At 45.5% G+C, this 19,874-nt stretch overlaps 3 protein-coding genes across 16 annotated transcripts in view; 1 reads left to right on the plus strand and 2 right to left on the minus strand.

The window, feature by feature from the left end:
* The window catches only part of LOC116951088 (long-chain-fatty-acid--CoA ligase 1-like), a 40,052-nt gene extending 36,982 nt beyond the window's left edge, over positions 1-3,070 (plus strand). For 4 of the 5 annotated variants that reach the window (XM_032969473.2, XM_032969474.2, XM_032969475.2 and 1 more), the window contains one exon: positions 1,144-3,070. In XM_032969473.2, the coding sequence (XP_032825364.2) occupies positions 1,144-1,689 (546 nt within the window). In that variant the 3' untranslated portion in view covers positions 1,690-3,070. The remainder of the gene's footprint in view (positions 1-1,143) is intronic. The other variant, XM_032969477.2, reaches the window with a different exon arrangement.
* Positions 3,071-7,112: 4,042 nt separating this feature from the next.
* On the minus strand, positions 7,113-17,806 carry LOC142930558 (uncharacterized). The gene is made up of 3 exons (XM_076073372.1): positions 17,248-17,806; positions 15,348-15,662; positions 7,113-14,862 (listed from the first exon to the last, which is right to left on the minus strand). The coding sequence occupies exons 1-3, from the start codon at positions 17,744-17,746 to the stop codon at positions 14,837-14,839; spliced, it is 840 nt and encodes a 279-aa protein (XP_075929487.1). The 5' UTR covers positions 17,747-17,806; the 3' UTR covers positions 7,113-14,836.
* Positions 17,807-19,030: 1,224 nt separating this feature from the next.
* Positions 19,031-19,874, minus strand: part of RAPGEF2 (Rap guanine nucleotide exchange factor 2) — a 213,866-nt gene continuing 213,022 nt past the window's right edge. For all 10 annotated transcript variants that reach the window (XM_076073366.1, XM_076073363.1, XM_076073365.1 and 7 more), the window contains one exon: positions 19,031-19,401. In XM_076073366.1, coding sequence (XP_075929481.1) covers positions 19,119-19,401 — 283 coding nt within the window. In that variant the 3' untranslated portion in view covers positions 19,031-19,118. The remainder of the gene's footprint in view (positions 19,402-19,874) is intronic.

Consider the following 19,874-nt stretch of genomic DNA (forward strand, 5'->3'; position numbering starts at 1 on the left):
TAGTTGACCTTACTTAAAGCGCACATAGCCTGGCACAAGCGCCGTGGTGACGCCACCGACACTTCGTGGCGAACAGCGGTTGTTGTTGTGGTTGTTGACCATACTTCGCCGCATTGGTCTGGGTGGGTTGGTGAAGGGGGTGGCCCAGGACCAGTTCAGATTTTGCTCACCGCTGATGTCAGCCGTGGCTGAGAACCCTACCTCAGGTGTAACAGTTCATACTACAGTGCGCTAATCACTGTATCACCGTCCCAGCACTCGAACGTATTGGCGGTGTTTGCAATCATGAATTATCTTCACAACCCCGGTCAGAAAATCATGCGGGGCGTGCATCACAATCAGTTATCGTGATGTCGAAGCAGTCAGAAGACGAACGTTATGAGCTGCTGAACACGAAGGCCTCACAGTCTGTTGCCGTACAGCAGCACACAGCCGGATGCCGATTGGCTGCTCCGTGTTGCAAAGGCAGACTTGACTCCTCGTGCCCTAGACTTGGTCGGACGGTTCCTCGATTGAGGTTTATTTAGTAGACTGAATAAACCTTCGAATTGCATCAAATTTGGTAACAGGGTCAAGTAAAGACTGATAAACAGTATCATGTTGCTGATTCAAATTTAGATTTTAAACTGTTATGCTGCACCGGTGTACTGACAATATGTCAATTAACAGATACACAGTATAAATCAGTAATTTGTCCATATCCACTGCTGGCATTCTTTGAATGGAAACTGAAAGCATGGTCTCCCGTACAAGTGTTGTGGATTTTGTTTTAAATTAACAGGGTCAGGGGGCATTTGGCTGGGTAAGAAATGTGTACTCATATAAAGGGAGAATTTTGTGACTGGTTCTATACCGTCAACATGGCCTATATCATCAGGGTGGCCTGGTGCCTCAACGGCAGTCACAAGGTTACGAGTTCAAATCCTAGTTGGAGATTGACTCAGCCCATCATCTCTCCGAGATCAATAAAAATAAGTTTCACTTTGCAGGAAATTCAACAGTAATTGTCCTTTGGATATGCTTGCCCCCACAATAGTAATGTGAAATTTCCAATGAGAAGATGAGGCAACGGCTTCAGTGCACATGATGAGTTTAAAAAAAACAAACAAATAACTTTATCTTGACTTTGGCTCTGCGCTGAAGAGGGCAGCAATAGGACGAGGCTGCACTGACTCCACGGTGCCACCTGCCGCAGGTGAAGGACGTTCACCTGCACAACGAGATGTTCAGCATCGAGAACGGGCTGCTCACGCCCACGTTCAAGGCCAAACGGACGGAGCTGAGGACGCACTTCCGCAGCGTCATCAGCAGCATGTACCAGAACGTGAAAGCGTGAGACGGATGGCATGGACACTTGCAGCTCACCCACAAAGCGTTCTCGACACGACAGGACCCCCCCCCCCCCCCCCCCCACGTAGCCCTGCGTGGTTGAGCTGCAATAATCGCTCTCGGATGTGTTTTCGAGAACCGTTCCTGAAGAAGCGCCCAGCACTCGGAGCGAAACGTCGGGCATCGTGCCGAACAACACGCGGTAACAACCCGAAAACACACCGGAGAGATACTTTCAATACAACATCATCATCATCGTCATGGCGATCATCATTATTAGCATCACAGTTACCATCACTGTCATCATCGCCAGCACGAGATCATCCATGGTTTATGTCTGGGAACCATCTGCCGCCTTAAAGCGTTCTTATTGAAGGTGGGCGTTAGTGGCTAATGCGGGGATGAAGCTGCCGTGCGTGCGCGTGTGAGAGACTAGAGGTCAGTGGAGTCTCTATAGGAGGCGATTACGAAGCGTAGTGGGGGCTTTAGTGCGCCCACTGCTCACACACATTAACAAGCTAAAGGGATTGTGCAAACCACCCAACGCAGGAATTTCCTGCTCATAATAGTCCTTCGGGCCTTTCCTGCGATTGACATTTGACTGACTGGGGCTCTAACAGGCTGGCACACAACTTCACTGATCACCACCGGGTTATTGTCGTCATGTCAATCGCTGTCGCTGCAGTGACCCTCGTCATTGATTCGTACCGTAATTGATTTCTGGGTCTATTCGCGTGAGTAGAACGCGTGTCGTACACCCCTCTCCACCCGACACACGCCAATGTAATAACGGTGTCACGTGAACACACGTGATTGCTCTCTGACACGACTTACCCGTTTGCTGGCACGTTTGTCCCACGTGAAAACTTTATTAATTGATAATGGAGGTTTTTTGGGTTGGATCGAGCAAATATAAATGCGTCGAATTGTAAATGTTGTGGGTTTACTCTCCAACAAACCGGTTTGCTTAACTAGTAACTAATTAGTAATTAATCATTAATTATTATGCTTTGTTTACATGACAAATCTTACTAATTGGCTGTGTCGAGTGGTGGCGGGTTTAACGACACATTTATATTTTTACGCGATCTAACCCAAAAAAAACCTCCATTTTGGATAATATTGGTCGCGAAAGCCTACGTGTTAAACTAACTTTATTAAGTGGTCATGTCGGGTGGAGTGGGGTGTACAACACACATTATACTCTCGCAATCTAAGCCACAATTCAATTGCAAATCATAATATTGGTAGCGACCGTAATTGATTTAATTATGTAGCTTTTATCAGTGTTCTCTTAATCATTTATTCTAATGTCACGATCATAACCGTGGTCATCATCCTTACGCCTGTCGTCAAATCTACTAAACCCGCGTGCTCCATGTATGGAAATAACACCTTAATTTAGAATGAACCGCCGTGTTTGTGTTCATCGCTAAAATTACTCAACGTCTCTTATTCTATATTTAGTACATCATGTCAAGCTTACAAATGTAAAGTCTATGTACATTTCTGTTTAATCAAAACAGTATACGAAATCACGGCACTGTCTGCAAAACCCACTGATCGGTGTAATATTCGTCGGCATGTCAAACATCTCTTGTAAGATGTTTGTGCGCAGATCTGTAAAACATGACTTGCTATTAATACACATTTCAAATGTGAAGTGTTACACAATGCATGTGATCAGAGTAACTAATTGAATGTACATGTAGTTTATTTTAATAAAGTATATCTTAAAGTATGTATATGTACTGCCTTTTCTTGATGAACTCGTGTTTTATTTTTCGTCTCATTTGTTGTCATTTCTCTCTCAATTGTAGCCATAATAGTGCCAACTTTTCTTGATTATAATGCAAAAGAACCTTCCCCCATGGCAGACCACGGGAGCACAGTCAATGAAATGATGTCGGGGAGAAGAGACGCTGATGATGATGATGATGAGTGGGGAGGGAAGAAAGGGACAGAGAAGGAAGGAGCAAGCAGAAGTGACCTGCACGGAGGAGCGGCGTCCGTTTTCACAGTGGGCGGACGGAGAGGTGGAGGACTTGAGTGGGGTTGGCCACGTGAAGGTCACGTGATTTACAGAAGGCTTGAGCTGATTTACAGTATACAGGCAACCCTCGCTTTACGCGCTTGTGGTGCGCCATTTTGGAATAACGCGCTTTGTATTTAGACCTTTTGTTAACTTACGCGAGGCAATTTTTCGGAATAATGTCATCCGCAACGCGACATACGCTACCCGAGCTAGCACCGTGACCCCGGTACGATAACTCGTGTGCTATACTGTACAGCGTTCAACAAATCCAGGTCCATCTCCTCTCTTCGTCTCCATCCATCCTCTCCACAACGCAACTCCGGTGTAGTTACGAGCAAGTAATACTGTATTTTGATTTAAAGCTTTCGTGACTGCAGTAATTCATATTCTTAGTTTTTTCGGTAAAGTCACGTTGAAGGGAAACAACAAAATAATAAAATATATATAAAACAATAAAAAATTCTCACGAAAAAACTAAGAATATGTAATACTGTATTTATTTTCATTTTGTAGGAAGTATATTGGAGTTGTCATGATTTTTTTTTCATTTAAAGTGTATTGTGTGTACATGTGTAGTGGGTTCCACGGAAGCGCACACTTGAGCTTGGGAGGCAACACGTTTATTCTCACACCCCAACATAAACGTACAACAGGTGAACTCGACCACAACGGGGTAACTACATAACCAGGTCAGTCACTAAGGGGCCGTCCATAAATGACGTCACGCGATTTTGGACGATTTTTGACCCCCCCCCCTTCCCCTAGTCACACGGCGTCACAAAAAGTCAGACCCCCCCACAAATATGACGTCACAAAGCTCGCCCCCCCCCCCAAAAAAAACTATTGTCATTGTAGTGCGTATGTAATGTAGCGCTGCACTCTGATGTTGTAGGAGAAAACATTTATTAAAAAAGTCTTTAATTAAGTAGAACGTGTTGTCTATATTGATTTAAAGTTGCGCATTTTGATGTGACGTCACATTTCTCACCCCCCCCCCCCCCCCCGTCGTCACACATTGTCACAAATGTCTGACCCCCCCCCCCCACCCCTAGGCGCGTGACGTCATTTATGGACGGCCCCTAACACACTGCCTGACCCACGATGCCGAGCGTAAAGACCGAGGAGCGTGGCCTCGCTCCGCCTTCGGCCACGCCCCCTTCTGGATCTCACCAGAAGGTTCTCGACCGAGCATCACGTGCCCCTCAAGCCCCCTTTTGGCCCCCCTCGCTACCCTGTCCCGGTCACGTGCCCTCTCGGGTTCACCCAGACTTACACGTCCTCACTTGCCCTCTCTCTGACCCTCACCAGAACCATGCCCCCTAGGGCCCGCTTCCATGCCACACCTACTCTGGTGCCAGAGAGAGGCTCGAGACGCACAGTTCCACTCTTTTTTTTTGTTTGTTGCGGTTGCACCCGATTCAAGAGCCGAATGGCTCACAGGGCTATACCAAAATAAATGAAACTATGAACTATGAACTTGGGACAGTAGCTGGCGCTAAACGCCACAGGGACTCCATTTACGTCACTACACATGTATTGACGTAAATGGAGTTGGATAATACAGGCGATTATGTCTGCGAGTGAAAGTCAAAGGGGCCGTCCATAAATGACGTCACGCACCTGGGGGGGGAGGTCAGACATTTGTGACGATGTGTGACGAGGGGGGGGGGGGGGTTTGAGAAATGTGACGTCAAAATGCGCAACTTTAAATAAATATAAACAACTTAATTAAATAGGCTTTTTAATAAATGTTTTCTCCTACAACATCAGAGTGCAGCGCCACATTAAATACGCACTACAATGACAATAGTTTAAAGCGATTTGAAACATGTTTTTTTTTTGGGGGGGGGGGGGCAGAGCTTTGTGACGTCATATTTGAGGGGGGGGGGGTCTGACTTTTTGTGACGCCGTGTGACGAGGGGGGGGGGGTCAAAAATCGCACAAAATCGCGTGACGTCATTTATGGACGGCCCCAAATCCCCTAGCCCCCTCCTTTACCGTTATTTCTTATGGGAAAATTGCTTTTGACATCCGTGATTTGGAGATGTGCGCGCTTTTCCGGGAACGCATCTTTCACGTATGTCAATGGTCCCCACAACATCACCATTCCCTACCCCCCACATGCTGACGCCAATCCCTGCATCTACCTAACCGAAAGTAACCCCCCCCCCCCCCTCGCAGTTTGACGATCGATATGTGATTGTTTGACGGGAGATGAGGAGACATGGTCCTGAGATGTGACGACGTGTGATTGGCGGCTGGGAACGAGGGAAGGGGGGGGGGTTAATTGGAGAAGGGACTGTGGGGATAAGAGGGCATGTCGGAGGAGGGACGTGCAGAGAGAGCTGTGTATGAAGGAGGGAGCTATGTATGAAGGAGAGAGCTGTGTATGAAGGAGAGAGCTGTGTATGAAGGAGAGAGCTGTGTATGAAGGAGAGAGCTGTGTATGAAGGAGAGAGCTGTGTATGAAGGGAAGAGCTGTGTATGAAGGAGGGAGCTGTGTATGAAGGAGAGAGCTGTGTATGAAGGAGAGAGCTGTGTATGAAGGAGGGAGCTGTGTGTGAAGGAGAGAGCTGTGTATGAAGGAGAAAGCTGTGTATGAAGGAGAGAGCTGTGTCTGAAGGAGGGAGCTGTGTATGAAGGAGGGAGCTGTGTATGAAGGAGGGAGCTGTGTATGAAGGAGGGAGCTGTGTATGAAGGAGGGAGCTGTGTATGAAGGAGGGAGCTGTGTATGAAGGAGAGAGCTGTGTATGAAGGAGGGAGCTGTGTGTGTGACGGAGGTGGTGGAATAAACGGACTGTAACCCGGACCTGTCTCGGCATGTTGTTGGGGAGAGCGTCTATGACATAGATGGGTGACATTTTAAAGGTGTCGCATGTCCACAGTTACATCGTCTGACCCAGGAGCTTTGCCTTTGCAATAACGTGAAGTGAAGGTTTTACTTCTCCAGACACCACCTCCTCTTCATCTGAGAAATTCCTCGACTCATGTATACTTGTCAAGCCATCCGGTTTACCCGTATTCCTGTACAGTATATGGAAATTGAGTTTTCAAGTCCATACGGCGTACAGCCATTTCAATACGGGCAAAAATATTTTTTGTATATTTACGTTTCTCCATTGTGAGGGGACTTTGTAGGATGAACGTTGAGATTTATAAGGGCACGGGGTGACCAATAAGGTCTGAATTGGTCTGTGATAAGGTAGGGTACTGATAAAGGGTTGACAGGTAATGCCATGGGAAATACAGTTTGTTTTGCTATAGACCGCCATAACGTTCTTGCACGGGTGTTAAGATTGTATCTCGATCACGAGTTCTCGTTCCGTCTTCGTAATCCCTCTCGTATGCATTTTCTCCAATCAATAGATCCTCCTGAGAGTAAGACGCACCTTTAAACATTGTTTCTGGTGTTCGTAAAGATTCCGTCACAAACACACACACTCCAGATTGTAAGATCCACCCCCCCAAGGTTTGCTTGAATGTGTATGGGGAAAACGTGAGCCTTATAATCTAGGGTGTGATTCCACTGGTGAATTACCAATCATCAACTTCCTTTTTTGCTACCATAATGCTCCCATTGATTGCCGTGACACATTAGAACCATTTTATTGTTGTGTTCTCCTGATTTCTGAAAATTTGGGAAATTTCAATTCGATACGTGCTATTTCTCCTACTTAAATCGCGGAAAGGCCAGTGTTTGTACATAAACAGGAAATAGCAATAATCAAAAATGCACAGGTCTGCTGTATCTTGTTTCAGCTCATACTTTATTTAAAATTGTTTTACTTAACTATACAAAGCATTCATGACTTATACACAACCGCCTTGCCATGGCATAATCATAATCCACCTTCATATGACAAAATAGACAACATATGTACAATTCACATATTAAAATATACAAAAATGCACATCTGTGATGGACCTTCTGAAAGACAACAAATACGCATTTTTCATCAAAATAAACGAGCGTTAACGTATGCGTACTACGTGCAAGTGGCGACATTGGTTGGATGGTTGCGTTCTCATCATCGATGTCATCATCATCTTCGTAATTCTGTCATTTGGGGCTGAACCAATTTAAATGCAGTGCGTGCGGTGGCTACCGCCAAACGTGATGGCTAATGTGTATTTCCAGTACTAGGGATGAGTCGCGAATAATACAAAACAAAAACAACTCTCAATTGTCAGATAATTTTTTAACAACAATTTTTTGATATTTTTTGTGCTGTTGTTGGACTTTTCATATCGTTTACATGACGCGATAACTTAACGTCTCTTATTGCTCGAACAAACGTGCCGTTACGTGGCAGGAACATACGGAACGCATGAATTGTCACGTTCCTTTCTGCGACGTCATATTTTCGGATTAATCCGATTTTTTTTTTTGGGGGGGGGGCTATTTATATCTCTCCGATATTTTATGTCTCGGCCAGATCTTCCAGATCTTTCATATTAATCCGACACTTTATAAACGCATCCCCAGCCGTGTGCACGCGTATGCATGTGTACAGGTGCAGCGTGTATCGGTACATTTGAATGTAGGTACACAGCTGTGACAGTGAACGGATTTGCAGGCGCATGAGTGTCGATGCACATAAGTGTACGCGTTTACGTATGCACATGAGCAGCCATGCATGCGGATGCACATGGGCATATGTGCAGGTGGACCGGGACCGGTTTTCAAGTACTTGGTCTGTAGGTAACATTCAGAGAAGCGAAGCGTAAAAGTGTTACTGTGCACCGATACGTACAGGTACACAAATGCCGTGTTCAGGATGAACGCACTGCAAGTAAAACTGGGTTGATCCGATTGTCCTACGATGATGATGGGGGGGGGGGGTGTCAAAGATTATCCACCATCTCGTGAAATCGCCACTGCACCCCCCACTTCAAACATATTGTGCAGTTTCTCAATTCGGTCAGCAGTTGTTGATTTTGACAAACGGTGATTCTGAATCAATGAAGCCACATTGAGGACTGGAGTAAATTTACAAACGGAGCGCTGTTATGAGAATTGCATACACACATTCTTAGATCTACCCAGTGTAAGCGTGAATTTTTGCCAGCAACACTGCTAAACGCAACACTGTTTACCCAGCAGTATGAATAGGCACACCACAGTGACATGTAGTCGACTGGCAGGTTGGGTGTGGTGCAGCCAAGTGTGGGTAACTCCCACGTTTTCCAAGACGCCTGGCCAAGTGTGGAAGCGTAGGCCACATTTTACTCAAGAAGGTCTCTCTCGAGCTCCTTTCAGCCCAGGGGTCGGCAACCAATGTAACAAGAGACATTTTTTTCGAATTCGGTAAACGAAAAAAAATCCCTCAATATTTCAAGAGCCGTAGGTAACCCGAGCCCTGCTCAAGCCAAGGGCCCACTGCATCTTTGGCAAATGCGACACGTCAAAGCGTTCGCTAGGTAAGATGTTGGTCCTCGACCCACACTCCGACCCATGATAAGGGACCGCAGTGACAGCCTAAGCAGATTCAATGGAATGTCAAGAGACTCAACTAGGCTTTGTCTTGGAGAGATCATTTATATTTCATATTGGGCCTCAGCTTCGTCACCCAACGCAGCGATGCTCCATGGAGCAACCCAAGCTGTTCTGCGTTTTGTCAAGTTGTTTATCTGCGAACTGTGTTGGCGAGTTGCTATTGCGTGCACAATAACGCATTCAAACTCGTTGAATATGTTAAGATAAGCAGCTGCGCTTGGGCCAGAAGGGATGGCTGCTGGTCAAGAATAATGGAGCGGCAGCCTAGGAATGGAACGCGTCCGAGGTTGGTACCGCCGGGGAGATGGAGCGACGAAATTATCTCGTGTGCAGGTGCTAGGTGAACGATTACATCACCACAGGATTGGCTTGGGGAGGCCTTCAGCCAGCAGTGGATTGACCATGGCCAAGGATGCTTGTGGTGATGATTTGTTTTCTTAGAGAAGTTAGTGGACAACATTCAAGTGAACATAATGACGTAGCGCCTAATGACGAGCATATTCAGAAGAGGTATACGTGGAGTAACTGGATTTTTTTTTCTAAATTGAAGTTATTAAGTATACGTCTCAAAAAGGTGTTGTGATTAGGTCCCTCTGGTGATTAGGCGTAAGGCTCCATTTCCATAAGTGTCCTTTGACATGTACATAAGAATACGAACTTTAATTACCCACTAAAAGAATAATTACCAGGTAAAGCCTACGGAGGTAGGAGCACTTTTAGAGTCGACCTGGCCACATCGAAGTGGCTTAACATCATTATGCGCGGGAATTTATAGGAGCAGCCGAATATTCTAAACGCATGTTTCTAAATGTGGAGGGTAAAATTGGAGGAAACCAGAGGGAAACCCATGCGCCCACCACAGGGAGAGAGAAGACACGACCTCCAAATATACAACAGGCATCTTCAGGGCACAGGATCGAACCCAGGACCTGCTGCATACAGGGCAAGGGAGATAACATCCTGCCACCACGGTGCCTCCTGCGTCTGGTTATTACAAGTGTTGACTGAATATCCATCGAATCTGATGAAAGATCACCAACAAAACAAAGCCCTGGCCACCTTTTACAATGCGGATTTAATCAACGGAAAAATTTAATTACATATTCTTGGTTTTAGTATTTCTTGCTGTGGTTTTCACACCTGATGATGATTGCTTGTTTTGCAGTCGAAACGTCGTGAGAATTTTATTGTTTTATATTTTTATTATTTTGTTTCCCTTCTACGTGACTTTACCGAAAGAACCAAGAATGAATCCTTGCAGTCACGAAAGCTTTAAATAAAAAATATAATTACATGTTAATAAAATTGACAACTTCTATGTTTACTTTGTACATTCAAATGATAACACAATTTAAATTAAAGAATAATGTTATAAAAACGTTTCCTTCTTAACTTAGTCTTTCCTTCCAAAATAGTTATTTGCAAGTCAATTTATTAAATCACAGAAACTCCTTCACTGCATGACATAAAGCAGGACACGAGGACAGTAATAGGACACATTTTAAAAATGTGGAAAATTATTGGACCGGATGTATTTACATACAATTACTTAAATTATTGCAGCATTTAATATTTAATTAAATTAAAACATATATGTACTATTTAAGTAAAAACTTAACAAAGAAAAATCACATTTGTGTCTTCGTAATTACAGATTATTTTTTTCTAAACAGGAATTTATGACATTCATAAACGTTTTCATCATTTCGCAAGGCTGTCCGAATTAGTGACGTTTTACTTGATTATAGAATGCACAGAGCCAATCACATGAATGTATTAGTGCGCGCGTGCCATTTTCAAACCAATCAAACACAGCGTCAAAACAATGGGAACAAAATATTTTCTTAACTTATTTCATTGATTTGAGAACAATCCCATCAATAACACTGCCCATCTCATTACTCATAATAAAGGTTATTTTGGGTTAGATCGCGTTTGTCACGTAAACAAAACGTGCCAATTAGCTACTACTTCAGCACAGTGGTGTGTTGGAAAGTAAGCCCACAACATTGACAATTTGAGTATGACGTTTCGCTGGTGCTTACAACAAGCTTCATCAGGCAATTTTCGAGAAGTGTGATTTGCCAGAATTAAACCTCATTACTGTTGCAAATACAGTCCTACTGGGAATAGTTGTAACCAAATACACTTATATACGAGTGGTTCAATTCAATATAATTTAGTTATCCCTATTAACACATCAGCACTACCGATTTGACATTCTACAAATATGCACCACTGGAGTTTCAATTACTCCTTTTCAATCTCTAGCTTGCTTAACATCTAACCTTAAGTGCCCCTTCAAGAGTAAATAAATGGGAAAAAAAGAACAAACTTCAAGATTATTTTGTCATTTTTTTTTAGATTTAATCATTAACTTTTTTTTCATTTACGTAATGGAGCGTTTTAATGGGTCAAAATAAACGCGCAATAATATTTCAGCGATGGTGGTACGAGCACTTCTCATGTGCACTTATCATGAGCACGTTCCATTAACGCGTCGTCTCGAGGCTGTTTTCTTTTTATCAGCGCATGTACTTAATATGATTTGTCCTGTACACCCATCGTTACGTCATCCACCAACCCAAGTACACATGAAATGATTAGGCGAGGCCTATCACAACTGGCTCAGCCTACATGTTCTCAACTCTGATTTAAGTTTAAATTTCCCCGAAGCTTAGACCAATGTTTAAGTAATTCCACGTAAGATAGATATATTTGGAACTTGAAATTAAGGCAACGGTGTGAATGATCTTGCGATTTCTTCTTAAACAAAGACAAATTTGTGCCAAACCACCTAAACTCATTCATATGGGTTAGGTTCTTGTACGTCTTTTCAAGTGTTTTTGAATGACACGTTAAATGTAACTTTTTTTGTAACCAAATTTTCTTTCACAACAATGCATACATTGGATATTTACTGTAACATTTAGCAAGCTGCGCTAGTGCAGGCTACACAACTGTTTAAAAATATTGAATTTTAACTCCCCCCACACCTCAGCTTTGTAAAAAAGAATTTGCAAAATATATTCAACTCACATTTTATGCACATGCAGCAAAGGAGCAATAACCAATCGCACAATATAACCTACTGTTAGAACTGTGCACTCAGAATCAGAATGTTTCCGGTCAAATATACATATAGAGATATATATATAACGGCCGGCTCAAATTCTTTCGTCGTTCTTTTAAATATAGAACAAATTAATTTATAACTTAAAAAAAACTGTCAGACTTTTCAGGAATGTCATATTTGAGTGCATGCTAAGAGGTATCAAATTCAAACTTTTTTTTTATCTTCCAGTATGTATAGTACTGTTTTGTACAGGATAATATAACCAGTGTTAGCAGTCAGTCTGCGATATCATAAATATTTAATCAATTTCTGGTGGAGGGACACCCCGATGCACAGCCTCGCTATGTGCACAGCCACCCAACAGGATACCCACCCAAGCGCCTTGCACATTTCTCCACTAGCTTACAAAATGTCATAACACTGTTTTCCCATCTTGCCGCATGTTGGGCGCACACAGACACGCGGGCGTATACACAAACACGCGCGCGCACACACACACACACGTAAAAATCAACAAATAGTTTTCACAAGTTTAAACTACAGATGCCCGTAAACGAGTGAACGGTAAAGCTCACTGTGGGGAATAAAACTACGAACCTGGATTCTTAGCATTTCCTTGGCAAAAAATTGCAGCATTTCTATCTACAAAGTTAATTTATAGCACGAAAAAAAAGTATACAAAATCATAATAAAACACCGTGGTCAATTGCACTGCTTATAATGATAAATAACCAATCACTAATTATCCGTGAGTGATACATTACCAGATAATAATAATACAGTAGATTAATTTAAAAAAATCAAGCAAGCCTGAACCACCTTTTTCTGCGTCTCCAGATCAATGAGTAAAAAAGTAAACATTCCGGTTTGTTTCTGAAAGAATCGGGCCTCTGTCATGGACAGTGCATGCACTGTGGCAAAAGAAAGGCGGACAGCGTTTATGTCCACCACAGTTGCACACATGCTCTTTCAACGCTACACGGACCATATCGTGGAGGTGAACTGTTGTAATTTGTATGCAATTATTTCTTAAAGATTCCTCTTTCATAGCCTTGTGCGTTCAAGGGTGAATATATTATCAGAGGCTTATTGCGGTTAATGTCTAAAAAAAACGGTATGCCTTGTCGTGCCAATGTTATTTCAGCGCAAAAACATATTGCGAGACGGATATCTCAGCGCTTGGTATTGGCAGTATTATTAAAGTCACGTCGAAATGGTGTTCGCCGTCTTCAAGATTCTCCATGGACTTGCTCCTACCCGCCTCTCCCCTCTCTATTCCCTCGGCTCTCCCCCATGCACCCTCCTCTCTGCTCCAGCTGCTGAGGCCTTTCTATCAAAGCCCACCCCAGTCGGCCTTCACCGAGTTGGAGGTCACGAATTCTCCTCTGCTGGACCCTATAGTCTGGAACCTTCCTTCCCCCCCCTCCCCCCATTAAACTGCGCTGTAGACTCTCTGCCCCTGCTCCAGTCAAGCCTCAGGACTTTCCTCCTCTCTACGACTGACTGCCTGTCCCCTTCTCTCCGTTAAACATATACGCCCAACTGCTTCCGAACTTTCTGTATGGCGTCTTGAGATTCAGTGGATTTCGACGCTTATGGAAATCCAAATTGGATCGTGCTGTAGCACGGACTGGGGACTAAATGAGAAGACATGAACTCAAGCTTGGATTTGTCTCCTAATCCATGTTTACCAAAGGGCAACCGATTGCTCCATAACGTCCCAGTGGCTTGGGAGTAACTGTAGCTCAGATTCGTCATTTGCTTATAACACACCGGATTTTCATTGCTCTGAAATTGAATCATTCGGCGTTCACATTCAGAGCACATTACGAACATGCCACCACAATTACTCATTGATTGCAGGTGTATTTAAAAATGCCAGCCCACATCACAGTTCAAATATTTCATTTGAACAATAACTGCTACATTGCTGAAATGCTTCTCATTGTTTGGCTCAATCAATCAGAATCCAGATTCTTAGCTTCACTGACCTTTCTTCTATAGGGTGTTGGGAAAAAATAGAACTTAAGAGTATAGGACAAATAAACACCATGTCAAATTTCGTTTTACAAAGACTCTAACACGTCCTTCATACCCTGCAGAACTTTGATACGTAAACTCAATTTGCTTTCAAGCAACTGAACATTAATACGTTACACGAGTCACAAGCATAAATTAATAGAAAAACTAGGACTATCCAGTAAATCGCAAGAATAGCTGTAAAATATGGCCTTTATGGAGCCTACCAGGCCATACAAAGTGCAGTGCAGATGACAAGATGGATTATTTTCACAGACCAGCCCCTTTTTTTACCTTTATCCATTCGTCTCTCCAAAACCCTTCGCCAATTCCCCCCAAAGGTTGCACCACCTTGCTCAGGTTGGACATTAAATAAAGCAAAATACTCGTTTGCAACGTTTTTTTTTATTTTTTGTACCACCACAATCATGCCGTCATCGCCCTGGATGTTGCTTTACGTGGTACCAGCCTCGGACAACAGGCCGGAACTTTTCCACCCCCAACCGAAAGAAAAAAAAAACTCCTTGAGCAGGCTATGTCCAGAAACTTCGATCTCTCAGGGAGCCTCCTTCCTCCCCCCCTCCCCAACTCCTTGTTTCACTCGGCAACATCACTTCCACATGCCGTCACGAGCCGTAGGCGGGTGTGACTTTCGGCTGGTCAAGCGCGGGTGGACTTCTTCTTTCCACCAAAGCCGAACGCGAGAGATCATCGCGCCCACCCTTTGCAAGACCTTCCGGCTCGTAAACGCAAGTTGCAGGCCCAACGTTGTGTTCCGTGGGGTCATCGTCTCGAGGGAGAGGGGGTGTTCGCTTATTCACGTGCGTGCACGCGTGTGCCACTGTCCTCCAAATGCTCCTCCCCCACAAACGTCTCTCGCCTACACGGTGGATACTTGGTCTTTCTCTGGAATAGAGGAAGAACAAAGAAAAAGTCAGAAACGGAGCAAGTCAATGCAATGTAAATTTCAATGAAGCTGTTCGTTTAAATTTGTTTTACCATGCAGTAAAACACGCATGCTTTAAAAAAATGTTTGCAGCTTGCATATGCATCTGTAAAAAAAAAAAACGAGCATTCGCTCGGGTACAGTGCACAGCTTATTCTGATTTCGCCTAACCTTGCATGTAATTGATATTCATTTTTATTTAGGGTAAGAAACGGGCTTAAAAACGCATTTCCTTCTGTCGACCCAGGGTGCAGCACACGTTTCCGGGAAACGTCGGACGTCGTGCCGAACAAACACGCGGTGCCGACCACGAAAACCAGAGAGCTGCGACAGGAACAACCGCGAAAACCTACGCGGTGGTGCATCCCGATTGTTGCTCACAAAACTCGCACGCCCGTACACCGACGATGGCAACAATGCCGATTCTGACTCCGATCTTGCTTACCGTCCTCATACTGCTGCTGCTGCTGCTTAACCGGTGAACTGAGCAAGCCCTGTCCATGCACTGCCTGACTGCCGAGCACATTGGGCACATTCCACGTCGGGCGGATCGCCGGCGTGGCGGAACACGGCCGCCGCTGCTGCTGCAACACCTCGGGGCCACTATCGCAGGCGGTCGCATGCAGCGGGGGGTGGAGGTGCGCGGGGCACGAGCCGGAATGAGCGGAGCTCTCTTCCGGGGGGACCAGGGCATGCGGGGGATGATCTCCTGCGCCGCCACCCGCGCCGGAGGGCACGGTTTTTCGCGTGACGCAGTACACTGGGGGCGTTGCGGAGATCGAAGCGCGGGGCGGGCGAGATGGGAGAAACAAAACAAACGAAATAAATTAACGCGATTTTACAACAACAACAAAAAAAACACAAAAAAACGTGAGATGGCACGGTAAAAAAAAACTAACGATATCGGCACACGAAATACGTGCAAGCAAGAGCAAACAAGAAAATGCAAACCGCGGACATATAAATTAATGAATTAGTGATGCTGCTGCTGCTGCTGCTGCGTTGGCAGTGGTGCATGAGTGGCATTAATAATAATAAATAAACTAAACCTCAACACATCCGTCTATAACACTATGGCCTTATTAAGGTAAAATACACGAGGCAAAGTTTGAGGCATTATTTTTGCCTTTCTTCATTGCTATCGATGTATGTGCTATAAAGAAGAGCTATTGCCTGAAACGTCGGCTATTATATATTTTTTTTCCTTTCATGGCCACAGCGTTATTCACACATATCTCGATCTTTTTTTATCTAAATGAATGATTAGCTGTTTAAACAATTGATGGATTGTGCATGAACCTTTCAGGGCAACTGTTGTTACATGGGTCACATGCTTTATTTATAGATGGATTTTGAAGGCCAACATTGAGTTAATTAATTCACCACGTGACAATGTGTGGGTGTGTGGTATATCTCTTGTTCAACACTGTTTAATGCTGGGAGCTGTTTATTGCATGCATGAGTACATTCAATGTAATTAATGGCTTTTTGTGTCTGACGGTAAATTATAATGGGTTGCCAAATAATTGTTTACCTATTAACAGAGTGATTACATATTCAGTCGGGCGTGAGGCCAAGGCATGTGTATTATTACCGTCCAATGCAATTGTAGCCAGGGTAATATGCAAAGCAAAACGATTACTTTTAATAAAACGGAGCCTTCGGGCTCATACAATGAATGACAGCGAGATCTCAGTGAGCTACAATGCCCATATCGGAGCAATGAGCCAGCACTGCTCAGATCCTGGGTTTGAATCTGGGCTCAAGTGTTGCCTCTAGATGATCTCAGCCCAGTCACCAAAAACCGTGCACAATATAATGTAGATTCAAACTTCCACTTAAACGTGGTCCAATCATGAGGCTTAACATTCAAAATATATAAGTGGTGATATCCTGCACTGGATCAAGATACCGATGCGACTCATTCTGTGGAACCATCTTCTGAAACAATTCCCCACCATTATGTGATGTTGCCCAGCTCCATGACAAAGCCAAACAAGGTTCCGATATGAACGCGATTTATAGTTCAACTTGCGTTGGAACCAAAGCGTACGTAACAATGAAGAGAATCAGTGGACCTAAAGCATGCGGAGGAGACAATGAGACGAGCCTCTTTCGTCAGAGAGACCTGGATTTTAAAAAGCAATCCACAATCCTACAAAAGGTTCGGTGTTTTCATGGGACCACCACGACCGATTCGAAATGGCGCTGCCTTTCATCCACCCTGGGGGATGAAAGACCAAGACAACCGGCGGTATTTTACTCTTCCACATTCTGACCGTACATCAAGCACTATCTACAGTGCGCGACACATCCACATCAAAACAACGACAACGACACCTTACCTACTAAACCTCCTTCTCCGGCCGGCTCCGCAGCAGCCACCACCACCTCGGCATCCCGCGTCTTCTCCGCCGGATCCTCTCTCCCGTCTGCGACGGGCGCGGCGCCGGTGGGCGGCACCGGCTTCTCGTCCCGCCGCCCCGCCGCGTCGGGGAGGCAGTCCTTGCCGTTACGCCGCTTTATCGTGCCCGTGTCGCCCTCGTTCTCCTCCGGAGACAGCGAGCCCGTCGACGACGCCCAGCTCTCGCGGGACGGCGACAACGACGAAAGCAGCGACGGGGAGCTGTGGACCGCGCCGCGGACGACGACGCCACCATCGTCGTCGTCGACGACGACGGCGGGGCCGCCGTCTCCGGCGGCGACGGCGCGCTTGCTCGCGTTCGTCGCCAGGCGGCCGGCGCCCAGCAGGACCCAGCACTGCTCCAGCTCGGCGGCCAGGTCGCCCGTGCTCAGCCCGCCCGAGCCGCTCCAGTAAGAGCGGCTGCTCGTCAGCGCCTGCATCGTGCGCGAGAGACCCCGGTGGCGGGGGGGCGGGAGGAGGAAAGTTTGTCTTGTGGTTTGTGCGCCGCGCGTTGCACATCGCGCGTCACGGGGTTTTGCCTTTGCTCACGGAGCTCCTGTGGGGGGGGGGGGGGGGTGACGATTCGCCCGAACGCCAGCAGTGGACGTCATCTCGGAAGAGGTTCCCCTCCCTTTGCCGCCATCTCTTACAAAGACGGTCACCGCATCGCGCGCTTACAGGTGCGCTTCTGCGGCCGTCAGGAACGCTCTTCCGATATTAGGAAGCCAATGGAGCTATAGCACTTTTAAATGTACACCGACAACTTGTTTCTTTAGAGCTGCTTTTTGTGTGTTAGTTTGTTGCCCTTCGCCCACACTTCCGGTTAGCACGCTTGGCTACGTACGGTGTGAAAGAAGTTCAACGTACACACATATACACTCTATGGGACCTTTTTTCCAGCATCAAAATTATGAAAAGTATAAGAATAGGCTTCAGCCTTTCTGGCAATAAAACGGGTGTTAAGATGTTCAAACACCAAACAGAAACCTATTTCAAGGCATCAAGTCTGCATTAACCACAGGTAGCTGTGGCAAAGCATGCAAACAAACATGCTCTGATAATTCACTATGTAACACAATTTTTGTTCCGGGTACTAAGTGTTATGTTTTAGTTGCTTATGCCTAAACAATATAGAAAATGGCTATTATTCACCACAAACTTTGCTTTTGTGACCACGACTTTGTTTGAAGGAATCACACAAATGCACACTTTTCTCATTGAAAATAGGTACATTTCAAAATATCACTGTCCTGGTCACAAAAGCAAAGTTTGTGGGGAATAATAGCCATTTTCTGTACTTTTCAGGCATAAGCAATTAGGAAATAACACTTACTACCCAGGAACAATTTGTTTGTTTGTTACACATGCATTGTTGTTTTAAGTGATTGGCCTACATCAGAGACGGCCTTCTTTAGGGCTTAGTCTCACCAGTGTCAGACCAGAGAATGCAAAAAGGCGAACAGGACAAGGACAATGCCACTATCAGGGCAGTTATAGCTCAGGGTGAGCAGCTACAACATGGGAACTTTTTGCTATTATCAAAATGAACATTTTAACACCTGTTTTATTGCCAGAAAGGGTAAAGCCTATTCTTATTTTTGTTCAGCTAAGACAAAGATGCCCCGTGTAGCCTTAACAGACTGTTGGGGCAAGTGCTGTTCGCGAGAACCTATGAAGGCCGGCACAGCACACGAGGGGGTGGGTGGCCAGCAGCACACCCGACCGCCTTTGTCTCCCCAGTGGCGATGTTGACACATCGCCCCCAGGTACTCATTTGAGGCCAAGTCGACCTAGGGTAGGCCCAGGACCGGTTCAGATAATCGTCACTGGTGTTGACCGTGAGCGGGAATCGAACTCGGGAACACTGGAATCGTGGCGCGCACACACACTCGCCTGGAAGTTGTCGTGCGAGCCGCTGGAGCACGACGTCCAGCTGTCCCGCCCGCTGTCCGACGTCTCGAGCGAGTTGCGGCTGTACGGGGGCAGCAGCAGGGACCGCCCGCCCCCCTCGGCGTCGTCGTCCGCGGCGGCTGCGGCGTCCGCTTCGGAGGCGTGCAGGAGGGCCCCCGCGTCATCCTGAGCTCCGGGGTCGTCGCTGTAGGGGGAGGGGGGGAGGGGGGGAATCCCGCGTGGACGCGAGTAAGGTTTTCAGCGATTGGCACGGGAATGGAAAGACGCGGGCCCCGCGGTGTTTTTTTTACAGCCACGTGAAAAGAATCTACGGGTTGTGATACGTTGATGTTGTTGGTGCTATATACAGTGAGGGAAAAAAGTCTTTGATCCCCTGCTGATTTTGTACGTTTGCCCACTGACAAAGAAATGATCGGTCTATAATTTAAATGGTAGGTTTATTTGATCAGTGAGAGACAGAATAACAACAAAAAATCCAGAAAAACGCATGTCAAAAATGTTATAAATTGATTTGCATTTTAATGAGGGAAATAAGTATTTGACCCCCTCTCAATCAGAAAGATTGCTGGCTCCCAAGTGTCTTTTATACAGGTAACGAGCTGAGATTAGGAGCACACTCTTAAAGGGAGTGCGCCTAATTTCAGCTTGTTACCTGTA

This window comes from Petromyzon marinus, chromosome 41 (assembly GCF_048934315.1).
Source record: "Petromyzon marinus isolate PM22_M1 ecotype Great Lakes invasive population chromosome 41, UKy_Petmar_22M1.pri1.0, whole genome shotgun sequence".
NCBI lineage: Eukaryota > Metazoa > Chordata > Hyperoartia > Petromyzontiformes > Petromyzontidae > Petromyzon > Petromyzon marinus.